This window comes from Talpa europaea (genome assembly GCF_964194135.1).
Source record: "Talpa europaea genome assembly, chromosome: 3".
Taxonomy (NCBI): Eukaryota; Metazoa; Chordata; class Mammalia; order Eulipotyphla; family Talpidae; genus Talpa; species Talpa europaea.
Window position 1 is genome coordinate 28,128,635 of NC_140069.1, and position 14,357 is coordinate 28,142,991.

At 39.7% G+C, this 14,357-nt stretch overlaps 1 protein-coding gene across 1 annotated transcript in view; it reads left to right on the top strand.

Moving 5' to 3' along the window:
• RGS22 (regulator of G protein signaling 22) overlaps window positions 1-14,357 on the top strand; it is a gene marked incomplete at its 3' end in the record, with an annotated part of 124,358 nt that overhangs the window by 49,209 nt on the left and 60,792 nt on the right. The window contains exons 9-10 of the mRNA XM_084230530.1: window positions 2,864-3,038; window positions 9,165-9,298. Of these exons, the coding sequence (XP_084086656.1) occupies window positions 2,864-3,038; window positions 9,165-9,298 (309 nt within the window). The remainder of the gene's footprint in view (window positions 1-2,863; window positions 3,039-9,164; window positions 9,299-14,357) is intronic.

Consider the following 14,357-nt stretch of genomic DNA (forward strand, 5'->3'; position numbering starts at 1 on the left):
TCTTCCATCTGGCTCTTCCTGAGATTTATTCTTTTCTAATAAATCAGTAAACTAGATTAAGCAAATAAGTGAAAATATTGTGGAAAATGGGAGCTAGAATCCTTAGAAATATGGAGGATATAAATAATAGAAGTGAGCAGAGTGAACCCTGTGGTGGTGACTAGGATTGGAGGTACAAATGAGAAAGGCAACTTACACAAACTTAAGTTACCAGGCTCAGTTATGAAGACTGTATTTCACTGATAAACAGGACGCACTAAGCAATAGAAGATGATGAGGACAAGAAAGAATCATGTATGGAATTTTTCCCTGGGAGGGTGGTGTATTGAGGGACTTGCTAGATAAACAGTTTCAGGTAAGTTTTACTCTAAACATTTCATCAGAGTAATGGAAATTACCTCTTATGCCAGTTTTCTTCAACTAATGCAAACTTTCCAGTGACAAGTGCTGCTGCCTGTACCATCTATTAAGCATAAATAGAACTGTGTCTGAAAGAAAAAAAAGGAGGAGTTTTTCATAGAACAAAATTAAACATTTCTGATTAGGTCTAATTTTTCAGTTCCTCCTTTTATAGATTATGCCTTTGGTGTCAAACCTAAGAACTATTGCCTAGCTCTTGATCTTCAAGAATCTTTCCCCTATTTTTTTCTATAAAAGCCTTGTAATTTTATATTTTACATTTAAGTCCATGGTCCATTTAAAGTTAATTTTTGTACAAGGTGAGAGTTTAGGTCAAGATTAAATTATCTTGTTTTTTCACCCCTTGCTTATGGATATCCAGTTGCTCATCCTCATTTATTAAAAATACTGTCTTTCCTCTTCTTTGTTTCACATTAACATACAGTAATGTAAAATTGTATAAATTCAAATAACCACCATGACAATTAAGACACTAACAGATTTATCACTCCTAAAAAACTCTCATACTCCCCTTTTGTCATTGTACTCTGCCTCCACTCTTAACCCCTGGCAGCCATTGAATCTTCTTTGCCATTATAGTTTTTTTTTTTAGGACCCTATCTTTTTTTTTTTTTAAAGGATTTATTGATTTATTTATACAAGCACTGGGTACAGTCAGAAGCACAGGAGGGTGAGAGAATTCACCAGAGCCAGAGCAGGGAGCAGAGCAGGCAGAAGGACCGAATTACACTGCTGAGGGGAGCAGTGAGAGGCAGGAGAGGTCTGCGCGCCATGTGGAACCCTCCTCTGGCAGCCGGGGAGCAAACCGATGCAGAGGCTGTGGGCAGCTTCGCAACCCAGCGCTCAACCGCCGCGCCACCAGGGAGGCCCTATAGTTTGTCTTTTTGAGAATGTCATAGAAATGAAATCATACAGTATGTAACCTTTTGAGACTTAACTTCGATAGGTCAGCATAATGCCATTGAAGAAAAATGCTTAATTGCATCAAAATTGTTGCATATCATCTTTAAAAAATTGTATTTCTAGCAGTTCATTATTGGTAAATTGAAATAGAGTTGAATTTTGTGTGTACTCATTCAATATTAGAATTTTTTTTCCTCCCTCCCCTGGTGGTGCAGGCGGTTGAGCGCAGCGCTATGAGGCTGCCCGCAGCCTCTGCAGCGACGGTTCGATCCCGGCCGGCCAGCAAGGGTCCCACATAGTGTGGCAGACCTCTCCTGTTTCACCCACTGCTCCTCTCAGCAGCATATTTCGTCAGTCTGCCTGTTCTGTTCTCCGCTCTGTCTCTGGTGAATCCTCTCACCCTCCCGTGCATATGGCCTGTACCCCGGTTCTTGTATAAATAAATAAATCTTTTTTTTTATTTTTTTAAATAATAAATTTTATTTTTATATTCCCCATACAATTGCAACCCCCCCCCCCATTCTGACCCCAATCCCTCCCCTCCCGCCCCCCACCCCCCAAAAAGTGTCTCTGGTTCATAGTTTTTTGTTGATTTTGATTTTCACTTTCTTATAGTTATTCATTTTCCTGGTCCCTTATTTAAGTTTTCTAGATTCCTGCTATGAGTGAGACCATCCGGTATTTTTCTTTTTCTTTCTGGCTTATTTCGCTGAGCATGATCCCTTCCAGCGCCATCCATGTTGCTGCAAATTGCATGTGTTTATCTTTTTTGAATGCTGAGTAATAGTCCATGGTATATATGTACCACATCTTCTTGATCCAGTCATCTATTTTTGGGCATTTGGGCTGTTTCCAAAGCTTAGCTATTGTAAATAGAGCTGCTATAAACATAGGGGTGCAGGTGTTCTTTGGAATTGATGTTTCTGTGTCCTTTGGGTAAATCCCTAGGAGTGGAATTGCTGGATCATATGGAAGCTCTATGTTAGTATGTCCAGAAATCTCCACACAGCTCTCCATAGTGGATGGACCAGTTTGCACTCCCACCAACAGTGCAGGAGAGTTCCTTTTTCTCCACATCCTTGCCAACATTTGTTGTTGCTAGTTTTGTTAATATGTGCCATTCTCACTGGTGTAAGATGGTATCTCATGGTAGTTTTGATTTGCATTTCCCTGATTGCAAGTGATGTTGAACATTTTTTCATATGCCTGTTGGCCATTTGCATTTCCTCTTCAGAGAAGTTTCTTTTTAGCTCTTCTGCCCATTTTTTGACTGGATTTAAATAAATAAATCTTTAAAGAAGAAAAAAAAATTTTCCCTGATGTATTTTACCTCTTTATATGAGTGGTGTGATTTTAGGTGGTAGCGTATCACATAAAACACTTTTTTTTAGGTTAGGCAGCAGAGAAAGGAGTAGAATTTTTTTTTTAAAGCATATGGGGAAACTGACAATTGTGGCTATGGATATTGCACATTTTGTAGGCTTTGGATTTTTGAGACTTACTTTCTGGTTTAATCTTAACTTTGTTTTTGCTCTACTAGGGCACCAAGATTCTGTGTTACTCATTCACCCTCAACAAAACATGCTAGTGCTAAACTGAAATTCTGGCACCTTCGTCAAGAAAAACCAAGGAAGGATATTGATCCTTTTCCACAAATGGCAACCCTCTTGCCTTTAAGACCTAAATCTTGTATTCCGCAAATACCTGAGACACAGGTAGGTTGTACATTAGTGCTTTGATCTCTTTATTAAGTTTATAGCAAAATATCCTGTATTGCCAGCAAGGCACAGAGCAGGTTCTTTATGATCCAGGCAGATAGGTATAGGAGAGTCCTGGAGCCCTCGGTGGCTTTTCAGGCTTTTATTGAGCTTTTTACACCATTTGTAGTATAGCAACCAGGTACACGGCAGGCAGGGGTGCGGGAGGGGTGGGGCCAGAAGGCTGGCAGGCCTCCCAGCCCCCCACAAGTCTTTACACTTTCTGGGCTCTCTAGCATTCTCTCACAGGCTCTTCTCTGCTGCTGTTTCTACCACTGCTGCTGTTGCTGTTTCTCTTCTATGACTCTGGTTCTCCTGCTCTACTGGTGTCACCCTGATGCCTCCCTTATAAGCCCAGTCTCTCAGCCCAGGTGTGCCAACCCATGCATGCCCACATCCTACTCCAGGTGCCCATCATCAGGCCTGCACGTCACACCACAGGGATATAACATTAATGCTAATGGCAGGAGGGTGGAAAATCCTGACAATTTCATTTACCTACAGTCCATGCTTGGGTTTTGTACACTAACCTTTAAGTTTTATCATAAGCTCTGGAGGAGGGGTGTTGTTAATGTACATACTATAACCATTATGAAATAAGAAAACCCAGTCTGTTTTCTACCAGGCAGCCAAAGTGATTCTTTAGAAGTATATGATCATAGTATCCACCTGCTCAAAATTTTTCAGTGGCCTCTCATAAAGCCTTAACATAACCGCATGATCCTCTGCTAACCTCCTTCTACCTCACTTCCTACCACTCTTCTCTAGCTTACTCCTTTTCAACCACACTGGCTTCTTTGCTGTTCCCTAAATACACCAAGCAAAAACCCCAAAGTAATGCACTTACATGACCATGACCTCCCATGTTCTCTTCATTTGGCTTCCTGAGAACCATTATCATATGTTGTCATTGGTGTTTTCAGTGCACTTGCATTCTCCCTTCTCTTGAACTGTCTTGCTTCATATATCCACACATCTTGGGCTTCAATGCACAACGTGTCTACCCAAGAGTCACTCAGAGGCTATCTTTGCCTCTTCTTATAGAAGCACACTTATGTAGAATAACACAGATACCCTCCAACATTATCTATTGTCAAGTTTATCTTGCCTTATTGTTCTTTATAACCATGTGATTTATCTTTTTGACATCTGTAGGGGCAGGAATGACACAGTGCAGGTTTCCTGATCCCACAGACCGGGTAAAGGAGGAGTCAGAATTCTTAGTGGCTTTTTTGCAGGTCTTTTTATTGGGATTTACCTGGTACACGGCAGGCAGTGGTGCTGGGGGGCCGGGAGGCTTGCAGTCCTCCCAGCCCCCAGCAAGTCTTCACTCTATCTGGGCTCTCCGGTGATCTTGGCTTCTGCTTCTTTGCTTCTCTCTCAGCTTCTCTTTCGGCTTTTCCTGGCGTCCCCGTGATGCTGCCCTTAAAAGCCCAGTCTTAGCCCAGGTGAATCCCATCCACCTATGCCCACACCCTACACCAGGTGCCCGCTATCAGGTATGCATTCAGGACCGCAAGGATCCATCATCTATCCTGATGGCGGGAGGGCAGAAAAGCCTGACATTTTCCCTTACCGTACAACATCTTTCACCTCTTGCTAGAATATAAGGGACTTTTCTTTATTAACTGTTCATCACTAGAGCCTAGAATAGGGCCTGGGTACATAACAACTTGTTAGTTACTATAATTTGAATGAATGATTGAGAAATAATAGCATTAGTAGAAATAGTAAGAATTCTTTCACAATGAGGATAAATAGGTAAGGATGGGTGTAAGGGGAGGAATGGCCCTAGCGCAGGTTTTCTGATCCAGCAGACCAGGTAAAGAAGGAGTCCTATAGAGTCCTCGGTGGCTTTTGCAGGCTTTTATTGGGATTTACTGGGTACATGGCAGGTAGGGGTGCTGGGAGGCTGGCAGGCCAGCAGGCCTCCCAGCCTCCAGCAAGTCTTCACTCTTTCTGTGCTCTCCGGTGTTCTCTGACGTTCTCTCTGTTCTCTGCTCTCCTGCTTCTCCTTCTGCTCTCTTGGCTTCTCTTGGTATCCCCATGACGCCGCCCTTAAAAAGCCCAGTCTTAGCCCAGGTGAATCCTATCTACCTAGGCCCACACCCTATTCCAGGTGCCCGCCATTAGGCATGCATTCAGGACCGCCAGGTTCCATCATCTATCCTAATGGTGGGAGGGCAGAAAAGCCTGATACTTTTTACCTTACCTTACAATGGGGGAGTCCAAAAAACGAAGAAACATTAATACACTTTGGCATAGAGATACAATAACTGTAGATAAGACCTGAATCTAAGAAGAGTCTTATTAATCTTACTAGACTTTAAAGGTGTCATAGGACATTAAGTGTTATGGGCCATAGTCAATATATTTTATTAGTATATATCTTATTTTAAAAAGGCAGGAGTATGTGTAATCTAGTTATTTAAAGTTCTACTATTAGTATTTTAGAACTGGAGAGACCTTAACTCTAGATAGAGATTAGAAATATCTGGAGGGCTTTTAATACCTATTGATGCATGGGTCCCACTTTCCAAGATTCTGATTTAATTCATCTGGGATGGCTCAGCAGCACTCAGAAAACCAGGGGGTTGGTTAATGAGATTCCTACGTGAGAAACATTGCTGCCAACTGGTGGTTCTCAAATGTCAGCAAACATGAATCACCTGAGAACTTGTTAAAACAGATTCTGGGGCTGTAACTGGAGATCAAGATTCAGAGGTCTGAAGGACTGGCATTTCCAAAAAGCTCCCTCCCCTGCGGTGCCCTTGCAACTGATCTGGGACCACACTTTGAGTTAATGTCTCTTCAGTGCACTAATGGTTTCTTACCCATTGTTTTAGCATTTCCTGACCTCCTTTGCACCTTGGGGCTTTTTTTTTTCCGTATGCCACTCCACTGATAAATCTAAACTTCCCAATAGTCTGTGGGACTCAGTGACCTAGTCCCTAAGAGGTGTAGGAGGAATGTCATCTGATAATATGTAGACATTTGTACAAATGACATTTGTACAACATTGGAGAGGTAAGGGGTAAGAAAAGGTAAGTTGTGTAGTTAATGAACGGAACTTGATTAAGAGAGAAAAGGCAAAAGAGTGGGGAGAGAAAGTGAAGAGGAGGTATAAGCATGACCATGACCTCTCACATTATCTTCATTTGGCTTCCTGAGAATCATCACCAATGTTGCCATTGGTGTTTTCTAGTTGGATAACTCATTCTGAGCTCACTGTGCCTCTCACTGGCAGAAAACACTCTGAGGGGTGGAACTCAATTCCATTTTCTTTGCTTTTCCCATTTTTAAAGTTAAGGCATAAATTACGTACAGTAAAATTCAACCTTTCAAGTTTATGGTTCAATGAATTTTGACAAGTGTATATATTGTGTAACTACCATTCTAGTCATGGAATGAAACAGTTCCTTTACTCCCCTCCCAATTCTCCTGTGCCCTTGTCAATTTTCTGCCCCATCAGTTGCTTTCTGCATACTCTAGCTTGAATCTGAGCCAGAAAGTTTAAATATTCTTAGGCCTTTCTCTGTATTGAATTTCTGTGCTATTTTTTTTTAACACAGACAACTTTTTATTTAAAACTCAAGTTTTAAAACTTTGATGTCTTGACCATTTTCAAGTGTATAATTCAGTATAAGTACATTCTCGCTGTTGTGAAACAGATCTCCAGATTTTTATCCTGAAATATGAAACTCTATACCCACTAAATAACTCCTTTCCCCCACTCCCGGGCAACCACCATTACTTATGTTTCTATGAATTTGATCACTTTGGTATGATATGCTTTTAATAAGCTCAGCCCCAAATGATCCCATTCATTTATTGGGTGTTGATTAATATCATGCTGTCTTCTTCATTACCAAAGTTAGAAATGAGCCCTGAAACCTAGGGGTTTATATGAATAACATACCTCAGTAATTAATTTTGTTTATACAATTCTTGAAGTCTACTGGTAGTTGTTAGATACCTGGAGTACACAGAGGATTTTATTATTTACCTTGCATAATAAAACATCACATATTCCTTCATTTCTGGCAACAAATATGACATCCTAACTGACATGGTAACTGACATATTATAAAGGTTTTTCAAATTATGAAAATAATAAAGCCACTGTAAATTTGGAAACTGGAGAGACAAGTTACTTCTGATCTTGTCTACTTCTAGGCAATGATTATTTTTCTCTTAGGCTTGTGAATTTTTAGTTTTAATACATATATACTTTCGTATTCTGATTATTTTAACTTCAGTATTTTTCCATGTGTGTCATTTTCCTTACTTTTAAGTACCATGTAATAGTCCTTATGTATATTCCATACTCAGATAAATGTTTCTTTCTTTTCCACTGTACAATCAGATTAAGTTAACTTTTACCATAAAGAACTTTTAAGAATGGGAACAATAGCCATGAAAATAAAATATCCACAAAATGAAGGAAATAGTTCTGTTAAGATATAGGTAGTTCTCGGGCCTCCCTGGTGGCGCAGTGGTTGAGCGCGGGGTTGCGAAGCTGCCCACAGCCTTTGCAGCACCAGTTTGATCCCCTGCTGCTCCCGGCCACCAGAGGAGGGTCCCACATGGCGCGCAGACCTCTCCTGCTGCCCGCTGCTCCCCTCAGCAGTATACCTCGGTCATTCTGCATGCTCTGCTCCCGGCTCTGGCTCTGGTGAATTCTCTCACCCTCCCGCGCTTCTGACTGTACCCAGTGCTTGTATAAATAAATAAATAAATCTTTTAAAAAATTAAATAAATAAATAAGTCTTTAAAAAAGAAAAAAAGATATAGGTAGTTCTCTTCATACAGACCTAAGATATTTTTGCTTACCTTTCCCACCCTGCCATCTCATCCCCACCCTACCTCACATACATGCATGTAAACTAGTTTTAAAACATATTCAATTATAGGACAAAGAGAAGTTTTTACCATATCCTTCCTCCAGAGTCTTCTTTCATAATGAAGGGAGTCAGGGTATACAAGCCTTTGACCTGGCTTTTCTTAAATAACTGTTGGGTTTTGACCTGCACGATAGCCTAAAACTGGAAGTTAAAGGAAAACCTTTTTATTTTTAAATTTTTTACTTATTTGGGGCCTCCCTGGTGGCTCAGGGGTTAAAGTCTCAGTGCTGTCAAGCTATTGCCAGCCTCTGCAGCATCCCTGGCCAGGGAGCTAACCCACATGGCACAGCAGACCTCTCCTGTCTCACCTCCTGCTCCCCTTTTATGCATAAATAAATAAAAATGAATCTTTAAAAATATTTATGTGTTTATTTTGTAGTAGAATTGGTTTACAACATTGGATGTGAGTTAAAGGTATAGGATCACACTTCCTCAGATCCACATCACCACACCATACCCCCAGGAAAGCCCCCTGAGCCCTTCACCATGATCCATTGTGCCACCTCTCCATTTTCCCCTTCCCACCTTGTAACCTTAGTTTCACAGTCATTTCTGTGGTTTCGTATTTTATTTTTTAAATTTATTTTTTTTTAAGATTCATTTATTTATACAAGAACTAGGGTACAGGCCAGAGGCACAGGAGGGTGAGAGAATTCACCAGAGACAGAGTGGGGAACAGAGCAGGGAGACAGACTGAAGACACTGCTTAGGGGAGCAGTGGGCGAGGCAGAAGAGGTCTCCTGTGCCATGTGGGTATCTCTCTGGCCAGGCGGGAATTGAACCCGTGCTGCAGAGGCTGCAGACAGCTTCACAGTGCTGCGTTCAACCCGCTGCGCCACCAGGGAGGCCCTGTGGTTTCATACTTTTATTTAAATGAGGTTTTCCTTATGAGTGGAATTGCTAGGAAGAGAGTATGTAAATTTTAATTTTTCTTTTCCAAGTTCCATTTTATTAAACAATTCACATTTCCACAAAAATTTGTGAGTGTGTCTTTCTACAGATTCCTGAAAACAGTAGCTGTTGAAAGGAGAACATTTTAGTTTAGTGAGCAGCACAGTAGATGGTAGAGTGAGGCAAGGAATCCACTAGTGATCAAAAACCTTTTGAGGTATATGTACAGAGCTGTGCTTTATTCTCTGCCCTGTTTGTTCACTTTTGTCATTATCCGGCTGCTTTTTAGAAAGAAGAAACCAATTTGTTACAACATCCTAAATCTGCCAGAAGGTCACCTAGAGTAAAAACAGCAATTCAAACACCTTGGAAGAGTGAGCTTTTATATCCAATTTCTTCTAAGGATAATATTTATGAAAAAGGGTAGGTGCAACTTTTTCATGTGACAGTTGCTTTTGGTTTAATGATGAGATTTTTTGAAGAAATTAAAAACAAATTAAAAACTAATACATTGTTTATTTTATGTGTGTTCTTGGTATTTGATAAGTAGAGATTTAAACTTCCCATGCATACTCTAAATGAGGAGTAGCGCTCCAGAGAACTCTAGGAGTAGAACTCAAATCTCTGGCCTCTTGTGATCTCTACAATTGAAAAAGAACCCTGAAAAGATTGCCTCCTCATTTTTATTTCACTTTTGTCAATAAATTCATAATTCTCAAACTTGAGAACTCCTAAGGGTGTCAATAATAACAGGATTATATTTATTCTTATATATTATTATAAAATACATTATTTTGGGGGCCTCACTGGTAGCGCAGCAGGCTGAGCACTGTGCTGTGAAGCTGTCCGCAGCTTCTGCAGCGCTATTTTGATTCCTGGCCTGCCAGGAAGAAACCCACATGGTACAGCAGACCTCTCCTGCCTTGCCCGCTGCTCCCCTCAGCAGTGTCTTCGGACTGTCTGCCTGTTCTGTTTCCCGCTCTGTCTCTGGTGAATCCTCTCACCCTCCCGCACATCTGGCCTGTACTTGTATAAATAAATAAAAATCTTTTTAAAAAATACATTATTTTGCTCACCTAGATATGTTCACATATATACTCTTTTCATTGATCTTTATTTCAGGTGAGATTATTTCCTTCTGTCTGGAAAAAATACCCTTTTCTCATTAACTTGGGTGTGGGGTCTGCTGGTAAATAATTCTTTGTTTAGTGATGAATTACTCCACTTTTAAGATAAAATTGACATAACATAAACTTCACCACCTTAAACACAGTCATGTATATAATTCAGTGACTTTTAGTCTTTTCACAAAGTTGTGCGTTCAAAACACCATGTAATTCTAGAATATTTCCTTGCCCCAGAAAGAAGGCTACGTATAAATGAAATCCAACAAAATATGAATGTGTGTATCTGGCATCATTCATGTAGCGTAATGTTTTCAAGGTTCATCCCTGTTGTGGTCAACTTTATTTTAAAATGTTTTCAGTAACATAAGTCCTTCACTGCATATATTAATCAGTTATTTCTTTTTAGTGTGCAGTAGTATTTCATGGATTACTCTTTTTTAGAAAATTATATATAAAGATTTTAAAAGAGTTGAGCTAACAAAAGACTGGTTTTTATGGAAGACTATTTTTGTTCAAGTTATCTAAGTATTTGATTCTTTTTGAAGCTATTGTTATTGAAAATGTATTCTTAATTTCGTTTTTTGAATTTTCATTGCTAGTATATAAATAAAATTCATTTTGTATATTTATCTTGTATCCTGTGCCTATTTGCTCTGACTAGAGCTTCTAGTGCAATCTTTTTTTTTTTTTAAGATTTATTTATTTATACAAGACCTGGGGTACAGGCCATAGGCGTGGGAAGATAAGAGAATTTACCAGAAACAGAGGGGGGAGCAGAACAGGCAGATGGACAGAAAACACTGCTGAGGGAAGCAGCGGCTGAGACAGGAGAACTCTGCCGCGCCATGTGGGTATCTCCCTGGCTGCCAGGAATCGAACCCTTGCTGCAGAGGCTGCAGACACCTTCACAGCGCTGCGCTCAATCTGCTACGCCACCGGGGAGGCACTTCCAGTGCAGTCTTAAATAGGAGTTGTGAGGGCATACATGCTTACCTTGTTTCCAGTCTTAGGGGGAAGCATTAACCTTTTCACCATTATGATATTAGCTATAGATTTTTCACATATTTTCTGTCATATTGAGGAAGTTCTTAGTTTGTTGAGAGTTTGCTATTTTTAATAAATGAGTATTGGATTCTAACGGATATTTTTTCTGCTTCTATTGAGATTATTGTGTGGTTTTTCTTTTTATTCCACTAATATGGTGTAGTTTATTAATTGCCTTTTGGATGTTTAATAAATTTGCATCTCTGAGATAAAGCCCAACTCTTGATGACTGATAATCATTTTCATATATTCCTGGACTCATTTTGATAGTATTTTATTGAGTATATTTGTTCCTGTATTTGTGAAGGATATAGTATTCTTATAGTATCATTGTTTGTTAGTATAGGGAAGATGCTGCCTCATAGAATGAATTGGGAAGGGCCTCCTCTGGTGGCGCAGCAGTTTAGCGCTGGGCTGTGAAGCTGCCCACAGCCTCCGCAGCGCCGGCTGATCCCCGGCTGGAGGGTCCCTCATGGTGCCACAGACCTCTCCTGCTGTGCCTGCTGCTCCCCTCAGCAGTGTATTTCATCACTTTGCCTGTTCTGTTCCCCGCTCTGGCTCTGGTGAATTCTCTCACCCTCCCGTGCTTCTGACTAAACCCAGTGCTTGTATAAATAAATAAATAAATCTTTAAAAACAAAAAAAAGAATGAATTGGGAATTGTCCATCCTTTTGTAATTTTGGGAAAAAGTGTTATTGATTCTTTAAATATTTGGTATAATTTACCAACAAGCCATATGAACCCAGACTTTTCTTTGTGGAAAGATTTTAAATTGTTTATTTAATTTCTTGTTACAGTCTATTTGTTTTTGGTAACATGCATCTTTTATTTTAAACACTTTAAAAGGATGGTTTTATCAGGAAAAGGAGAAAGAAAAAGGCACCTGCATAGTTATGGGCAGGCAAGAAGCAGGTACTCTGTATCTTTTAAGAAATTTGTTCATTTTCTCTAATTAACTAATTTGTTGGTATATGGTTGTTCTTAGTATTCCTTCATAATCCTCTCAATTTCTGTGAGGTTGGTAGTGATTCCTGCTCTTTTGTCCCCAATGTTAGAAATTTGCTTTTTCTGTCTTTTTTTCTTGGTTAGTCTAGCTAAAGATTTGTCAATTTTGTTGACCTTTTCAAAGAACTATTGGTTTCATTAATTTATTTTTGTCTTTCATTTATTTATACTCAGATCTTCATTATTTCCTTCCTTTATCTTTGTTATTTGTTTTTTTTCCTCTTTCTAGTGTCTACAAGTAGAAGGTTATTGATTTGAGGTCTTTACTTTCTAATACAGGCGTTTACAGATATGAAAATGTCTTTCTAAGTAGTGCTTTAGCTGCATCCCAAATAATTTTGTATTTTGAAATTTCATTGTCAGTGGAAAGAATATTTTTCAGGTGAAGGAAGCTTAAGCCTGTTGATTTGTTTAGCAGGACCTAGTGGAAAGGGAAAGTTGAAGCTACATGAGAAAAAGACCTTCATTCCAAAGAAGATTAGAGGGAACTGTTCAAGAACCAGGAGAGTAAGATAACCTTGGACAAGAGATAGACATCTCTTTCTGAGACAAGGTGAAAGGAAATAAAGATGTGTGGGGGTGGATATGTTTGTTTGATAGGTAACTTAATAATGATTTCATCAGCAGATAACAAAACCCTAACAATGGCTTAGACAAATTGGGAGGTTTTTTTTTTTTTTTTTTTTTTTTTTTTTTTCAGAGAACAAGAAATATGCGAGTAAGCAATTGCCAGTATTGTTTCTTTGGATCAGAAGTAGTAGGACTTGAATCTTTGTGATTCTCTTGGCCAATCATTCATAGTCAGTGGTGTTAGAGCTTTTGACATTAGACTTTCAAATAATGAGGAAGTCATAAGGGTAACTTTTGCTAGCTCTCTTTCTTTGTTCAGGAAAACATGTTTTCTAGGAAGCTTCCCAACAGACTTCAATTTATATTTCATTAGTCACCACCGTGTCACACAGCTATTGCTCTTTGCAAGGGAGTCTTGGAAAATGAATGTTTCTTTGTGAGACTGGTTACAGAAGCATATTTCTGGGAATGTGTTGAATTAGCCAATCAGTCAACAATGTCTTCTACATGAGGGAGTAGAAACTACATTTGTCTGAAAAGAACCAGCAGTGGAATCTGCTGGTGAGTTGGAAGGGAGGTAGATTGGTAAAGGTAGACAGGAATGTTTTACAGTGCTTGAAAATAAAGCTTAGAACAATAGGAGTGAGATGAGCAAGCTGGATAAGAAAATAGAAAAAGATAGCATGCAGAGTCATGAATCTAATTCCAAAGTCTCCCATCATCTTATCCTTAACTACCGTATATAAATCCTGATGAATCTCATTTGTGAGCATGTATTTCTATGCTGCCTTTTTAATTTTTTTTCATGTATTCTCAAAGCCATTTTATTTTTTATATTTTATTTTATATATTTTTTACATTATTTTTCATTTTTGCACAATGTATGTTTTTTCATCTTGCTTATAGTCCCCATACAATTCCCATCCCCCTGATTTTGACCATAATCCCTTCAACTCCCCCAACCCCCGGCCCCTGTAGTGTGTATCTGACTTATAGTTGCTTGTTGATTTTGATTTTTACTTTATTATAATTAGTCTTTCTCCTGGTCCCTTATTTAGGTTTTCTAAATTCCTGCTATGAGTGAGACCATCCGGTATTTTTCTTTTTCTTTCTGGCTATTTTTTTTTTAAAGATTTATTTATTTATTTATACAAGCACTGGGTACAGTCAGAAGCACAGGAGGGTGAGAGAATTCACCAGAGCCAGAGTAGGGAGCAGAGCAGGCAGAAGGACCTAAATACACTGCTGAGGGGAGCAGCGGGCAGCAGGAGAGGTCTGCGCGCCATGTGGGACCCTCCTCCGGTGGCCGGGAGCAGCTGGGGATCGGGGATCGAGCCAGCGCTGCAGAGGCTGAGGGCAGCTTCGCAACCCAGTATTCAACTGCTGTGCCACCGGGGAGGCCCGTTTCTGGCTTATTTTGCTGAGCACGATCCCTTCCAGCTCCATCCATGTTGCTGCAAATTGCATGAGTTTATCTTTTTTGATTGCTGAGTAGTATTTCATTGTCTGTATGTACCACATCTTCTTGATCCAGTTATCTATTTTGGGGTATTTGGGTTGTTTCCATAGCTTAGCTATTGTAAATAGTGCTGCTATAAACATAGGGGTGCAGGTGCCCTTTGGAATTAATGATTCTGTGTCCTTTGGGTAAATACCTAGGAGTGGAATTGCTGGGTCATATGGAAGCTCCATCTTTAGCAGGTTGAGGCATCTCTACACAGCTTTCCATAGTGGT